The following is a 16,615-nucleotide window of genomic DNA, read 5'->3' as shown; positions in this document are numbered from 1 at the left end:
GGGTCTCACAAAGTGGGAATATGTCTCTCCACTGCAAAAGGAAAAGAGAGATAAGTGTTGGGGGATAAGAAATCATGACAAGTAAGATGAATGTCCAACATCACCAATAAAGCAAAGATTCCAGATTCTAATACAGCTGATGGAGACTTTAAAGATCAGAAATGATCTGTCAAAACTCACATGATTATAACCACACTTTTGAGACATTGGTAGGCTGGAAGAAGTATCCAATTCTTATTATGTTAGGTGGTGCTTAGTTTTCTAATCATTTCTTGTAAGACCTTGTGGGCGACAACATATATATGATGATGTTTCTTGCAGAATAGTCCTTCATTATCATTCTTAATGTCTTGAGAGATGTCGTATATATAATTAATTGATTTGACTGGGCTTATCCGAGCTAATGTTTCGGCAAGGTTGGTGGGGCTTGGGCTGTCTTGTAAAGAATTTGCTTAGTCATGAGAGCCACTCCTTGCTCAAGCTAAAACCTAAATTAGACCTCAGACAGAGAGTACTAGCCTGGGGATTTTATGCCATCAGAGTGCGACTACAAGATGGAGAAGTGGAAAGATTAGAGATGATTATCGAGAACCATGCGTGTTGGCCCTTGGGGAATAGATTTGATTATGAAGAACCATGAAAATGTAAGATAATGTAACTGGAACGTAGGAAGAGTACAACAAGAGCAAACGAGTAGATTTCACTATATATAACAGTTTAAGAAATCAATTGGCATTCAAGGCAACTTTGAAGAAGAGAACGAGGTTCAATTACAACATGAATTTTGGGTACATGAAAAATTCTATTGCCCGAGTGGCACCCCCCTTCAAATCCTTCCCGCTGCTCTCGGGGTCTAAGACTGCTTCAAAATCTAGGTAGTCGTACAGTTACCTTTCAACTAAGTGTCATACATACCACCATTTACAGTCTACAAAAGTAGCACCCATGGGAATCGAATTAAACATGTGTCGTCAACAAGCCACTCAGGCCGATTGAGCCAATTACAACATGATTTTAGTCGATCCATCCTAATTAGACCATTAACAGGCAGTTTTGACTTTCAACCAAAAGTAATGTTTTATGTTAGTGTTGTTCTATAATGATTCAGAGCCATTACAAAGACATTGCCCAAGAGTTTTTGGTCAATCATATATGATGTCAGTTATTTTCGTATATCCCTTTTGTTTTGTGTTGATCAAGTTTAGGATTTCCTTACAAAAATATAAAGTCAAGTTAATCAATCATTAAAGTTCCCAGGAAACCCAAATGTTGATTGCAATTATTAATGTTCGATCATATTAGTTTTTTTTTTCATTTTTTTTTTATAGATCCTGAAAGAAGATGGAATGGACAAAGGAAAGAATCAGAAGTTAGGAACATACTTGGGAACAAAATTTTAATCGTAGATATCAATGTTACCAGCTGAGTGGAGGAGTCTCACTGCCTCGTTGACAGCTCAAACCCCAATCCAACCTCTCATCTCCTTAAAATACAAAGTATGCTTTCGGAGCTTTAGGATGTTGTCTCTATTATGCTTCAACTTGTGCGTCAATAGCCTTATTTTTACAATATAGAGAGTTGATGTCCCAGGAATTTGAAATAAAGGCTGGCCACCTATCAGCCCCGCCCCATCAACTGCGCTTGCACCGGCCCCTCAAGAAGATACCTCTACTCTTAATAGACAATTTTAAAGTGATTGTGACTCGAAAGAGACATGGGCAAGTGGGCAAATTATGACCATTAAATTCTCATTTTTGCATTTTTGCCCGTTAAAATGAATTTACCGTTGCTCCTACCCAACTGTGTTTTATGTGCACGCGGGCAAGCACACATTTAAATGCATTGCATGTTGCATCGTTTCCATTTATAAGATGATATACAAACTTGAGTAAATGATGCAGAGGAGATATTGTGCTCACCAAACCCGACATGACAAATCAAACGGCCTCTTTCTTAAAATTAGAATTCCACTCGTCCCATTGATTCAGGGTTGCTGAGTGAAAGGTCTTTTCTGTTTATAGTCATATGCTTGATATACATAGGATCCCATTCATGGCTCCCCATGATTCACCCGCTGATTGAGCAAACTCAATTATATGAATGTTTTCTATTGCTACCAACATTACCATGATAACTTATTATTTTTTGTCACAAGTCTAACAAAGCATGTAACACCCCAAAAATTTTGTTCCGTATTGAAGATTGTGAGGGATCTTCAATGGCTTATAAATGGAGGTCATTAATGAGATGATTATTCGGAGTTAGGATCCGCCGAACTGGGGGCCTGAGCCCAAGAGTAGGTCGGGTTGTTATAGTGGTATCAAAGCAGTTTCAATACTCGGACCTAGGGTCCTACACGCGCGGACGCGTGTGCCTTAAGGGGTGTTAATTTAGTTCTGTATTGAAGATTATGAGTGATCTTCAAGAGCTTATAAATAGAGGTCATTAATGAGATAATTATCCTGGTTTTTTAGCCTTTTTGAGGTTGGAATAAAAACTGTTAGGGGCCGGATTCAAATCGGCCGAACCAGGGGCTTGAGCCCCGGAGTGGGTCGAGTTGTTATAAAGCGTGTGTGTATATATATATATATATATATATATATATATATATATATATATATATATATATATATATATATATATATATATATATATATATATAGAGAGAGAGAGAGAGAGAGAGTGACAATAACGGGTCCACTTAACCTCCATAATGACAACATGAAGTGACTACACCACATCATCTAACCCAACCCAACCCAACCCAACCGGTTGCGGTACCCATCACTTGTTAGAGAGAGAGCTTTACCAAGAGAGAGAGAGCCTTTGCCGGTTTCGTAAATTTGATATTGATTTTTTCATAGCCTCATCTTTCTCTTACTCTTATAAGGTGGCTGATACTTGAAAATCAGTTCCAAAATAAAATATATATATATATATATATATACAGGCGATCGAGACCTGGTTGAGATGACAGTGTTGACGCCAACTATTCAACCACTTCACCAAGAGATAGGAAAAATGGTGCCAAGATCTAATAAATCTTCCATGTTATGATATTAAAGTTTTCAACTACTAATTCAAGGTTCCTGTTTTGTACTTTTTGACTAAAAGATTTTTTAAAGGTGAAATTATAAACTTGGCAGACCATTTGACAATCTGTACATAGGGATGAGCTCCCATATATAGTCAAGCAGAAATAAAAGTTTGAATAAATGAACATGATGGGTGGTTGTGTGCGCGTAAGAAATAATGCAGCAGTTGTGGATGATTTTGCAAGTGGGGCGAGGTGTGCATATGACTTTTGCCGTTGTGGGTGCCTTGATTGGTGCAGGAGGTACCGTTCTGTTCCCTATAATGATGTCTCCATAGCTAAGTCACAAGGATATTGCTATTGACACAGTCATTTAAAAAATGGTGGGTTATATATATATATATATATATATATATATATATATATATATAGGTTTTAAGAGTTAAACAACATCTAATCAAAACAGTAGACAGTTAAGAGAAAAACAATGAAGAAAAAGTGATGTGTATCTTAGTAATCTAACATTAGCTCACACCATTTTCTCATTTTTTTTCCAAATCATCCATCTGCTTCACATAGATGTTGCTCATTAGATGGCTGACTGACCATGGATGACAGATTCATCATTCACTCAATATATATATATATATAGTGTGTGTGTGTGTGTGTTGTACAAAATTCTACAAAAGAAATTGCCAAAATTCTAAAAGAATGGACACCACAAAGAAATATGTAAAATTCTACAAAAGAAATATGCAAAATTTATGATTGTGTCCAAGTATGTCGCTGTACCCGTGTCGGCCTGTTGGCATGTCAACATGGGTCTGGCAGCCATCCAACCATATCTATGTTACTTAACTTTTTTTGCCCAGACATTTATGGCTGAAGATACTAATATAAGAAATCTTACATTTGAAGGACACCAGTATGTAGTAAACTAAATTATGTAAAGTAACTAATGTACAAATAAAATAGATTATGTGGGTCTGTGTGGGCAAGCACGGACTTGGCTCTGCGAGACCCAGATCAATCATGCACCTTCTTCCTAGTGTCAAATTCTCACAGAATATGGCTGAGGTGATTTGTTGTAGTAATAAGCTTTTTAGCAATGATAGATGGGGGCCATGCATCCCTATAATTTTGTTGCTTGTTAATCTTGGTAAAAGGAAGGATGCGAAGATGTGGTCTGAGATAAAAGTTATAAATCTGAAGCCTCAGATATCTATTACTGCTTCATAATTCCACCGTAAATAAATCCATTGAATACTGTAACAGAGTATTTCATGAATCTATCCAAATCTTTGAAGCATGTTCAATGAAACAAGAATAACAGGTTGTTTCCATTATCAAATGAGCCCTACGAAGTTCCACATAACTAATTGTGACAATGGCTGGCATGCGGCCCCTTGTTAGTTTAGTTCTTCTGCCAAAGCAGCTATGAGGCCGAGGTCCTTCTTTAATTAAGGGTGTGGTTCATTCCACCCTCCTAAGAGATGCCACTTTTTCCACTATGCCCATCACCCCGAGGATCCATACAACTTGCTTGGACTCATTACAGTCATGAGAAGGGGTCGCTCCTATGCCCATAACTCATAGGGTTTGCAAAGCTTGCTTCGAGATTCATTACAATTCAGATGAGAAGCGCACTTGAACGTGAGGGTGACCACTGCAAGATTTAAACGTAAGTCCCTTAATAAAGTGAACTGCCATGCTACCCTGTGCACTATAACCCCTTGGGGTCAAGGGATACTAGCCTCAAAGTTTTGTGATGCTAGGCAAATGACAAAGCCTTTAACCCTAGGTGCAATTTTCCAAAGTTAAAAACTAACAAAAGGCACTTGCCAAGTTAAATTAACAACTGATATGTATAAAAGGAAAAACTCCACAATTTCTTATTGCTAAATTCATAAAGTTCTTTTTTTTTTTTTTTGAATTGTGGGTTAACTTTGACTAATAAGCATTATAGAGCTATAATGTTGGTATGGGTCGGTGCCTGACACCCGCCCTTCAAAAATCCCATTGCAATGAAGGTAGAGCTGTGTGCCAATATCTCTACATTTTGAAAGTCAGTTATTAACATATCATAATGAAGTTCAATTCAATTGAGAATCTAAAAGTTGAATTCAGCATCGGTTATCCATTGAAAAATTAGATTTGGATCAGATTCAGATATAGTATATGGACTTTTGTTCATTTGAATTTGAATCCGAATATGTGAACATTTAATCAGTTATATATGGTAAATGTGTACCTGATTCGAATTTAATGTACCTGATTCCAATTTAATCTGTTATCCTTAGACTCCACTGAGTCATCAGGATTGCAGCATAGTTTTTGAATAAAGCACCAAACCAGCAACTATATACAGTTTTTGTCTTTTGGTATGCCCGTGCTATCGAGTTTACATACCAAAAGACAGGCATTGTTGTTCCCTTAAAACTTGTATCTAGAATTTTGCAGACACCATTTCAATAAAATATTTGAAAAGTTCAGTTCTTTGGTTTCGAGGTTTCATGCCTTGTCTAGAAACTATGGTCAATTTTCTCTTCAATTGTAGTTTTTTTTTTTTTTGGTTGGATAAAAAAATGCCCTTGAGTTGAAAGATTTTTGTAGCTCACTACTCTGAGGCTAATAATTTTCTCATTTTTCTCAGTATAGACTTGCAAAATGTTTCTCATGCTTTTACTATGAGGGCGCTTTACATGTTATATAGGTAATATGGTATGGTATTTTTTCCATCTTTTACTAGAAGGGCATTTTGATAATTTTGTAGGTTTTTTTTTTTTATTCTACTTTTGCACTTATGGGGAGATGGTGTTCTATTTAACCAATGAAAGCATTTTGGTTATGTGTAGGCTAAAATATATGACTCATTGTTAGGGGCCATAACATATAACCTGCTCGGCTTTTTGGTACGAGTATAAATTTGTGTGTAGCATTACAAGTTAATATTTAATTTACATAAATTTTCTTAACGCTGATTTTCGTGTTTGCTCCATCCATTTATGCTTTATACTTTTTTCTCGTCAACATCTTCTTAGTCTTTTCAACTTTCATTTCTGGTGTCATTTCTCACGCCAATTTGTGCAGCTACAGCAATTAATTAAGAACACCTGTAGGCTTCAGGCGCCTTATAAAGAATTACGATAACTACAGCAAGTCAAATAATTTGCTAACAGCGACATGAAAAGCAACATTTTAAGAAAGCGAATGAAATTATGTACATGGCAGCGGTCATCTAATGTAATTTAGAACAAAATAAAATTGGTGATAGCAATTTGAATTTAAAAGATTAATGTTGGATTGGATTGGTCATAAGACTCATAATTAATATTCATAATTATCGCTAATGACAGAGCTAATGCGGCCAGCTCGAAAATATTGTCATGTTTCTTTGTGCATGCATTCAAGAGATGCGAGACAGACGCGAACCAAATTTGGTGAGCAATGAATCTTCTCTTTTAAATCCAAATCCACGTCCACGTCCACGTCCAAGCACTCAATTTAAATGGATTCAGTTATAATGACCACGTCCGACTTGATTCTGTAACTCTACGACAGATCGGGATCGGGATGCAACTAAATCAGATATGTTGTAGATCCGATTCTAAATTTGTTTAGTTCGATCTCGTAGAATCAATTACTAATAAGATTCAGATGTCGAAATTTTAATTTGAGTTTGATACCTGACTCACATTGGACAAAGTCTGACTTGGTTAGTGGTTACACGCAAATTCTTATGATAGTTAGATCTCAATTCAGTGTCAAGTATGAAATCCAAATTCGAGTGCTAATTCAAATCCATGTAGTTCTGGATGAACCAATTTGAATGAAACTGGATTCAACCAAAATCCAGACTGTTCCTTACAAGGACACGTGGTGAGACTACGTACAAAGCTTCGGGGACAAGCGATCTCCGCTACAGCCTCGCCCTGCCGCCGCCGCCTCCCGGGAGGCTGACGTTATGCCTCGTCCACCGTCTGACAGGGAGACCCAGAAGCGAGAGAGAGAGAGATGACGGTGAGGATGATGAATGTGCTGATGCTGGTTTGGTGCCTAGCTGCAGCAGCCGCAGCAGAGGGGGAGACGGCAGCCGTCGTCACAGATGGTGAGCGGGCCGTCGTTGCCGAGTGCCACAGGGAAGGTGTCCGCCCCACACAACGACAACAGCCTTCCAATGGTGTTTCCCGGGGTACCATCTCACTCTTCTTCCACCTCCATGTCTTTACTATTTGCTTCTTATATGTTAATTTTGGTAAAGTGGTGTTACACTGTTAGCTTTTCCTTCCTCTCTATTGCACGTTGAGGACGAAACTACTTTGTTTCTCTTCCGATATGGTCGGTTGTAGCTTGATATTGATTTACGCTTGTGAATTCTAAAACAGAACAAAAACTTGGTGGGCTTGTTACAGAAAGCCTCAAATGCTGCTTATTCAATCACCTTATGCTGCAAAACAATCTAAGTGATAGCGTATAAACATAGACGACACAAAGTGGATGGCCTCGATTCTCCAGCCTTGAAACTTTGTGCTACCTGGTGGTAAAGCAGTGGCCAGTTGCTTCTCTTTCGCCCTCATAGACCCCACGATTTTAGATGAACCAGTCTTGCATCTCTCTTGCATTCAGCTAGCACAGAAAGACCATTCTCTTACCAGTAAACTAGTTTAATTGTTGAAAAGCAGTAACAGGATAAGTTACTTTAATAGGTTAAACCTCATGGTTGACTCTTTCACGTGCAGAAGAAGCGCCAAGCTCGAATTCAATTGTCGGTGGTATTTTTCATTATTTTATTATTTCTTCCCACGTAGAGGACCAACTTGAAGAATAAATGGACGCTAGGTCATCTTCTGTGGATCTCTTACATTTTTTTCTCCTATTAAGTTCTCCATGTAGGTTTCAGGATGTTTGATTTGAACCTATGTATTGACATCAAGAAGACATGTTTGCTGAAGATGATGCTTTTGGATGGGTCTACGTCATCCAGTGCGTGATATTTTCCTCTGAATGATAGAGGATTTGATCATTTTGTAAGTTTGATAATTTGCATTGAGAAATTGATTGCTGCATTGCTAGCCGAGAAAAAAATCAGTAGCAGCGAGTCAACTCTGCAACCAAAGCTCTAAATATTTATAACTTAAACATGTTGTTTCAAAGCTGTAAGTGATGCCTTTTGGACTTCAAATTTATTACAAGATTGCATGCAATGCAAGTCAAAACACCTCAAAATCTTCAACCATGATGTAAATCATGTGCGTCCTACAAGTTGTAGTCCACAGATTACCCTAGCAGCAGTAATCTGCGGTACTGCAGATGTTGTGGTGACTTGAAAGAGAAAGGAGCAGTGGTCGCAGTAATTAGTGTTATGCTCATTCGGTCTGCCTCAAGGTGAAGAAAATGCAGGAAGGGCAAGGACATGCACATTTAAAGTATGTGCTTGCACAGAGGAAAAACAAATGAACATGGAAGTATTCTTTCCAATTTCTATTTCTAACATGTTGCATGTGTATTTCAGAAACAACTGGCTTGGTTCAACAAGACATTGGTGACACCATAAGTGCAGACAGAAAAACTGCTGAATGCTTCAAGGGAAAAGTGAAAAAGAAGTTCAAAGAGCCTACAGTAGACACAAAAGCATCTGATGCTTACGGTGCTTGGAAAGAGAAGTCCTTGGGTATGCTTGAGTCTGCAAAAAAGGTGGTCAAAGATGTCCATGCTAAGCTTTCTTGCAGGACAGTAGATGCAGAACTGTTGATAAAAATGGCTGCAGGACAGGTGGTGCAAGGAAGTGAAAACCTTGCTGAGAGAGCAAAAGTTGTTGGCAAGAAGGTGGTTGATAATACAAAGACAGTTGGGGAAATGGTGATGGAAAATACATTGACCAAAGCCAAGAAGTTGAAGGGTAGCACACGGAATGCTATCACCAACATAGTGGAAAGAACAGGCCCTAGTTTATCAGAAATAACACAGGAGATGGCTCATGATCTAAAAGAGAAGGCTATGAATGCTTACAGCCATGTAGAGAGGAAGCTTCATCAGACGAAGGAGAAGGATTGGAATGCCATCACAAAGATTGTGGAAAAAATGGACCCTAGTGTATTGGGAATAGCACAGGGGATGGCTCATGATGTAAAAGAGAAGGCTATGAATGCTTACAGCTATGTAGAGAGCAAGGTTCATCAGGCAAAGGAGAAGGATTGGTACGCTGAGAGAGCCAAAGTTGTTGGCAAGAAGGTGGTTGATAATACAAAGACAATTGGGGAAATGGTGATGGAAAATACATTGACCAAAGCCAAGAAGTTGAAGGGTAGCACACTGGATGCTATTACCAACATAGTGGAAAGAACAGGCCCTAGTTTATCAGAAATAACACAGGAGATGGCTCATGATCTAAAAGAGAAGGCTATGAATGCTTACAACCATGTAGAGAGGAAGCTTCATCAGACGAAGGAGAAGGATTGGAATGCCATCACAAAGATTGTGGAAAAAATGGACCCTAGTGTATTGGGAATAGCACAGGGGATGGCCCATGATGTAAAAGAGAAGGCTATGAATGCTTACAGCTATGTAGAGAGCAAGGTTCATCAGGCAAAGGAGAAGGATTGGTGTGCTCGCTCCCTGGCTGCTAGCAGGAGAATAATTGATGATACAAAAATGATTGGAAGAGAAGTGATAGGGAGTGCCTTGGACAAAGCAAAGCAGGTGAAAGCTAGTGCTTTCAATGACGTTGCATACATGGCAAAAATTATTGGATCCAGTGTATCAAAGACAGCACAAGGGATGGCCCATGATGTGCAGATGAAGACCAGGAATGCTTACAGTCATGTCGAGGAAAAGGTAAAGGAGGAACCTCAACAGACTAAGGAGCTCACAGGGGCCAGTGACAACCTTGCAGGGCAAATGGTTCATGAGAAGAAGGTTCATGAGGCCACATGCCATGGAAAGGATGCAACAGATGATGACAGAAGGGGAGACCTTTCCAAGGAGATCACAGGGACCAGCGACAACCTTGCAGCGCTTATGGTTCATGAGGCCACATGCCATGGAAAGGATGCAGCGGATGATAACGAAAGGGGAGACCTTTCCCAGATAATTCGGAAAGGTGTGGGCGTTATGTATGATGCTGTGGCACATGCTGTTACTTTAGAGATGTTGAGCTTCTTGATGAATGTATTACATTCACTCGCATTCTCAGTGGTCTCAGGAACATGCTTCTGGGTTACGTTCATATCAAGCCAAGTCCTGTCAAGCACTTTGTCTAGGCAACAGTTTGAGTTGGTGCAAAGCAAGATTTACCCAGTGTACTTACGAACAATGGCTTGTGGTCTGGCTATCTGTTTGGCCACTCATCTAGCTATCTGTAGATGGGTATCTGCAAGCCAAGCTCATAAGCTTGGAGCATACAACTTGCTGGCTTCACTTGTTTTTGTGCTTACAAATGTTTGCGTGGGACCACAAACTGTCAAGGTAAGCTCTATTGGTGTTCATCTGTGCAGAGTATTCCTGTCCTGAGCTTCTTAAGACTTAAGATTATTTGTAAAATGCCTGTTTCATCTAAATTTTCACTTCTTTTAAGTGCTTCTGAAACTTCATGAGGTATTAGTTCCTGTTTGAAATGATACTGCCATTTACGTTGAACATGCACCCATTAACAGAGCTGTTCTTCCTTTTGACAAAAGAAATTATTTATTTGGATACCCAACGTGTACTTCTTTAAATGGCATAAAATTAAGCTTGAGAGATCTTTTTATTTCTATTATTCCATCTTTTTATCCTTTCGGCTTCCTTCTACATTTTCTAAATGCTTCAGCTTCATGGAGGAGCATTCTGTACCTTTTTCTTGCTTCACCCTTGTATCCTTTTCTTGCCTTACCTTCATGCATTACATTTTGTATCTGATTCTGGCAACTCCAGAATGCAAGATGTCGTGTCAAAATCCTCAATATGATTAGAAACCCATTTTAAGTGAAACTGGTACTGAAGTTAATTTGGCTGAGAATTAGTGTTGTATTGTTTTCTACAGGTGATGCATAATAGACTGAAGTTGGAAAAGGAAGAAGGAAGCTGCCATAAGTCCAACGTAGATCAGGGTGAGCCTACTCTTTCCGCGGGTGCCACCAATGTCACTGACGCTGCTGCGCATAACACCTCAGCTACCAAAACAGCCGGCAATGTCCCCACCACCACTACATCAGTACATACGGAGCAGGAGGTTGCAAAATTGCGGTTAGTACAGATGAACAGGCTGCTGAAGAATCTGAAGAGCTGTTCATCAGTTCTAAACGTGATGTCTTTGATGGGGCTCATCTGGCATCAAGTTCATCTCTCCAAGCAAGTCAGCTGCTAGCACTTGGCATGAAGTTGGAGGAAGAAGTGGGTAAAGGATAACAGAAACTTCAGCAGTTTGTAACAACTATCCTTCCTTCTTGATGTCTCCCATGGGGTTCAAGATCACCTTATAGCCCTGTCCCCATCTGACGGCCGTCGCTCACCTTGGGGGCGCATGGGGGCGAGTATGTGTATGGGACTCGAACAGAGAACCTGCTGCCTCGGTGGGGTTCACCTTGCATCTCCCATGAGCGACCCTTTTAACCTTTCATATCACCTGTCTTGACGAAAAGAACTTAACTAATAACAGTATATCAGATTAGCATTTAGATCAGAATGTGGGATGCTCTATAATATTTCAAACTGATTTTTGTCATTTTCTGCTGTATTCACAAAGTTTCTGTATTTCCCGTACGATGCATGTCTAGAGGACACTACGGCCACAGTTCCAAGTTCACCAGGACTAAAGAGTAAAGGAGAGATACTCTCTTCTTGTTGCTTCTAAAAATCTAATTGTAGACATGCCGGGTGAAAATGGTCGCTTTCACGCTTTCCATGCGGTGTGCCCATCCAATTTATTTTCAGGATGATCACGTTATGGCAATTTAGATCAGCTCTGTTTTTGTTGAAGAGTTTGAAGGAAACTACCCTACAGGTTTATATAATATATGATACAGAAAGGCAATCTCAATTTGCGAAATCAATTGTTCTTCCTCAACAACTCATCATGCAGCCAATTTCTCATCAGAATGAAGGCCTTTTCTGCATCTTCATCTTCCTCCGCGGATTCGGGCCGATGAGCGAATCCATGACCTCGCCCTGGGTATATGACTGTTCGGGATCCAGGAAGGCTTCTCCTTATATCCATCAGTACAGACGTAGGGCACAATGGATCCTTGTCACCTGCAATGAAGAGCACAGGAACCTTCACATCAGCAGCCAGAGTTGAATTCAGTCTAGTTCCATAGAAGCAGACACCAGCGGCGAAGTTCCCTTGTCTGTCATTGGCCAAAGTCTTCAACAACCATCCACCACCAAAGCAGAAGCCAACAATGCCAAGCTTCTCAGATGGCTGCCCTGCGGCTGTAAACTCGTCAATCATCCATTTTATGCAAGTGTTCACATCTTTTGCAAGTCTGTCTGTTGACTGCTTGTGAATCCATTCTTCTAACTCTGCTTGGGGTCTTCCTTTGTCCCAGGGGTCACCACGAAACAGGTCTGGCACCAGGACACTGCAACAATTAATACAGCAAAATGCAGAACCTGAGGAACTTTAAATGAATTGGGTAAGCCAATTGCTCTTTCTTGCAATAGAGAGTTAGATGCATAGAGTGCAGTGGAGGAGAGACCAAAAAAAGGGACTTGTATAAGGCCAAGGTGCAAGCGTTCTATACGAAAGAACATGCTGCTATAAGTGCAACCATTGACAGCCTGCAAGTAAGAAAATAACAAATGGGTAAACTACAATAGTGTGTAAACCCAGATAGGGTAAGAAAAAGACATTGTGCCAATGATCAAGGGCATAGCTGCTCTATGAAAGAATGTTGCTCTTTGCAGGATCCGACCTTGTTGTTATCCTTTTTGCGTCCATCCATTGGGAGTTTTACCTCTTCCGAAGAAACATTGAGTTCCTTTGCACTTTGACAACCTATTGTTAAAGTCGATTCAAGTGTTTTCACAGTATACATTTCTCATCTATATGTTTCCATTTGAATGACACAGTCCTCAGTGTATTTTTCTGTTTGTAGTTACATCAATTTGCAGCAAGTTTGTCCTGTGTCCAAAACCGGCTTAACTTATACAGTGTTTACCTCTTATGCATGGAAGTGCTCTCAAATATCATAACTTATGTATTTGGGAGGTCGACCAAGCCAGGAGAGGAGAAGGATGCCAAGCCCAAGTGGCAATACTTGGTTAATTGTAACCCTAGAGAATCAGAACACATTGCACAATATATAAAACATTCACCAAAGGCATGGCATTGAAATATTCAAGCCACGGGCAAATTTTAGCATGTTTGGTGCCCTTCTCTCATCAATACTTTTACAACATTAGGTCAAAAGTTTATCAGGACTAAATTCGTCGCTAACATGGCTGTTCAGGAGTAACCAACTTTGAGAGTGCAGTATATCTGGAAATATAATACTACTAGAAGCGATGATAGCAAATATGTTTATAAAAAATTGCATAATGCAGATGGTATCCATATTTTCTTTCATATCGATGGCATACTGGTATTTGGTTGTATTCCAAGCCATTTAAAATGGCAATAAAGAGGTGCAAGGTAGATACTTATGTGGGAGAATATAGATTGTCGAATTTTGGATTTTAGTCTTTCAGTAGACTGGGTAGCACTTCATCTATTGTTTTCAGGAATTTTATCTAGAATTTTCAGCCATAAACACATACATCTACTATGAAATGGTCTAGAATCTCCACTAAAACTTTTTGGCTCCAGTCCTATCTTTGCATCAATAACTTTTCATTCTTATGTCCTAATTTTGAACTTCTCTGACCATGCTATTTGTCCCTCTCTCTTGATTTGTAAGACATAAAAAAGAAAGATTTGGTACCAGTTCATTTTATCATATTTGAGGATGGTATTGGCATAATTGAAAATCATAAGCTTTGCAAACTCCAAATACTAAGAACATGATATGCTTGAACACAAGTTTGCTTGTAATTCAGGATTTCCCTTGATGCTTTCCTAGACTCCCTGCATCTTTGGTATCAATACCATGCCTGTATTAAATACCACAGTGCAGCTCATGGCCCATATATTGTACAGTTGAGGCCTAAACCAACTTTATGAAACGTAAATCAAAGGACTTCACTCTAAAGTGAGCAGATATCATGCTGTAATGCTTTATTACTTTTGGAAATCTCAGCCTATCTGTAATTGTTCAATCATGCCATTAGCCATTCAAAGGAAACCGTTGGTAGTCTTTCAATTCTAAATGGTTCGCCAAATGCTATACATATGATGGACACTTTCTTAGTCACAAGAAAAGGAACTCCTTTGGGATGAACTGCCTTATCTATTTCCATAGTATGCAGTTGTTCATACAAATCTTTGACACTGATGTAATAACAACAACAGGGATTTTACCTGTTGACCTTTTTTTGGTGACATGTTGTATACCTAACAGAACGTGCAAGGGCATAAATTGTTAAAAGGAACAACTTTAAACTGCAACTTTGTTTGGAAAAGATAAGAACAGAATCATATTGTTAAAACATTAATTACATTATTGATATGTGTAGTATCAGACATGCCTAATGTAGCAAATCATTCAGATGCTAGTTTTATTCTTTGATAGTTACACACTAAACTGAGCTCTTTTTCCTCCGTTAAAGATGCATGCTGCTACTCCCATCTGTTGGGAATTATTCAGTTTAGCAAAACCAGGTCCTTCCAAGGAAAAACTGAATCATAAACCGGCAAAATAGAATCATAGTGACTACAAGAGTAGCCTCGGTCTAAGGAGGTGCTCTAACTGTTTCAAATATCCAAATGAAAGTAACCTTTGGGATTCAAATCAGAAGTAAACAGAAAAAAGTTTGAACAGGGACAACAATAAAGAAACTGCCATATGTGATGATAGAATGTGCTGCACATAAGCATTTAACAAACTTGAGATAACTACTAATACACAGAGTTATATGAACTTGCAAGAGCAAGAGATATACTTGTATCCGCTGCAGGCAACACGATATGCGAAGTCTCTTGTCGATGTATCTTGAAAACCGAATATATCACTAAGAAGTAGGATACCTCTCCCTTTATTGTTTTTAACTGCCTCCAACAAATAAGCATGAAATATGTCATCATTTTCTCCTAAACAAAGCTCAACGCCTTTTACTAGTTCACAAGCTTCATCTACATCATCTTTGAGTTCTTCCTGACTATCTGACAAGTTACTAGTTGCATTTATTCTGAATGACAGGCATGCATGTTGATGCTGCGCATATTTCCTCTGCATAAATATGAAGTTATGGTCCAGAGCAGAATAGGCTGGCACAGGAAGAAATAAGGACGTACAGCATAACCACCAACAAAAATGTGACCACTTTTAGTCAAAGGTAAGACGCATGAACACTCAGCTAATTATTATTATCTGAGGTCTCTAACTTTCTGACATTGTTATACGATGCACACATCAGAGCCTGCAGAAATTAAGACCACATGCCGTACGAAATTGGTTGCAAGATACAAAAAGAACACACGACTCAAAAAGCAGAATTGAAGTTAAAATATATTTAAAAACTAATTAGAAGATTTGTTTCAGTTTCCGCCATGAGGAAAACGACTATAACTTCACAGCAAACTGAACAGGCAGTAATACAATGACAAAAAATTACGGTGGAAGCGTAACAACTTATAAATCATATATCATTTGGATTAAGAAAGCCATACCCAGGACTTTCAACTCTTAGAGGCAAAACATAATAAGGCCCATTTTGAAACGTTCTGAAAATCTACCATCCTAATTCATGAAGGTAAGATGCAACGTAGAACAAAGGTTGTTATATTACTTTGTGTCCATAACGTTATATGGATCAAAAACCACCGAAAAACGATTCAATTTCCTAGCAACGGGAACAATTTCATTCACAGGAAAAGAAATCACGCTTATCTCATATTCCCCTCAAACCAAGGCATCCTCATGCTTACGAAATTTAAGCAGAGGAAATTGATGAATCCAATCACGAAGAACCATGGCGGGATGTATTCAAGGAATTTGGGCAGACAGATTGCAAACGTTTACGGCTTTGGGATACAAGAATAGAGATTGGTCTAACTACAGTTGTGCATTCTGTGCGCCAGAAGCTCTGCAGCATGACTTAAGGCATGAACCTGAAGATGTTTTCTTTGCTGATTCTAAGAGAAACAAAAATTCACCAGGAAATTAATCCACGGAACTAAAAGATAAAGGTAAGGACATTTTGTTTAAGGACATTTTGTTGCCACCAACTAATAACAACGAGAAAAGACAAGGTCCCATCTAAAAGACCGGCATGTGAAACAACAGGGAAGGCGCGAGTTAGCTGAGAACCAAGAGTGCTTTTGTACTCACAGATGCTGCAGGAAGGAGACTTCTCCGTGCTGCTGAAGAAAATCGAAGCTGGTGTCTCTTAGAATTGGCGAGAGGGGAGTCCTTGAGGACTACATTGTGGAACACGAGCGTTGCCATCCTCTACAAGCTGCCTGAGAGAGATAGGGAGAGAGATATTTTCTGAATAACACTTTAGCCT

General features: G+C 39.2%; 2 protein-coding genes across 2 annotated transcripts; one reads left to right on the top strand and one right to left on the bottom strand.

Annotated features, from left to right (window-relative positions):
- Positions 1-6,940: 6,940 nt before the first annotated feature.
- Positions 6,941-11,696, top strand: LOC116256097 (uncharacterized). The gene is made up of 3 exons (XM_031632283.2): positions 6,941-7,226; positions 8,547-10,498; positions 11,055-11,696. Exons 1-3 carry the CDS (start codon positions 7,049-7,051, stop codon positions 11,376-11,378), a joined length of 2,454 nt encoding a protein of 817 aa, XP_031488143.1. The 5' UTR covers positions 6,941-7,048; the 3' UTR covers positions 11,379-11,696.
- A 192-nt stretch (positions 11,697-11,888) lies between these two features.
- On the bottom strand, positions 11,889-16,615 carry LOC116256106 (uncharacterized). Its single transcript, XM_031632307.2, has 3 exons — positions 16,438-16,615; positions 15,050-15,336; positions 11,889-12,591 (listed from the first exon to the last, which is right to left on the bottom strand). Exons 1-3 carry the CDS (start codon positions 16,552-16,554, stop codon positions 12,060-12,062), a joined length of 936 nt encoding a protein of 311 aa, XP_031488167.1. The 5' UTR covers positions 16,555-16,615; the 3' UTR covers positions 11,889-12,059.

The sequence above is a fragment of the Nymphaea colorata genome, chromosome 1 (assembly GCF_008831285.2).
Source record: "Nymphaea colorata isolate Beijing-Zhang1983 chromosome 1, ASM883128v2, whole genome shotgun sequence".
In the NCBI taxonomy this organism is placed as follows: domain Eukaryota; kingdom Viridiplantae; phylum Streptophyta; class Magnoliopsida; order Nymphaeales; family Nymphaeaceae; genus Nymphaea; species Nymphaea colorata.
This window is presented reverse-complemented; position numbering and strand designations above follow the sequence as displayed.

Coding starts and splice junctions, on each gene's coding strand:
- LOC116256097 (XM_031632283.2), top strand. CDS start 7,049: ATGACGGTGAGGATGATGAATGTGCTGATGCTGGTTTGGTGCCTAGCT. Junction 7,227..8,546: donor TTCCAATGGTGTTTCCCGGG/GTACCATCTCAC, acceptor TGTGTATTTCAG/AAACAACTGGCTTGGTTCAA. Junction 10,499..11,054: donor TGGGACCACAAACTGTCAAG/GTAAGCTCTATT, acceptor TGTTTTCTACAG/GTGATGCATAATAGACTGAA.
- LOC116256106 (XM_031632307.2), bottom strand. CDS start 16,554: ATGGCAACGCTCGTGTTCCACAATGTAGTCCTCAAGGACTCCCCTCTC. Junction 15,337..16,437: donor GTCTCCTTCCTGCAGCATCT/GTGAGTACAAAA, acceptor ATATTTATGCAG/AGGAAATATGCGCAGCATCA. Junction 12,592..15,049: donor GTTGCCTGCAGCGGATACAA/GTATATCTCTTG, acceptor TAATTGTTGCAG/TGTCCTGGTGCCAGACCTGT.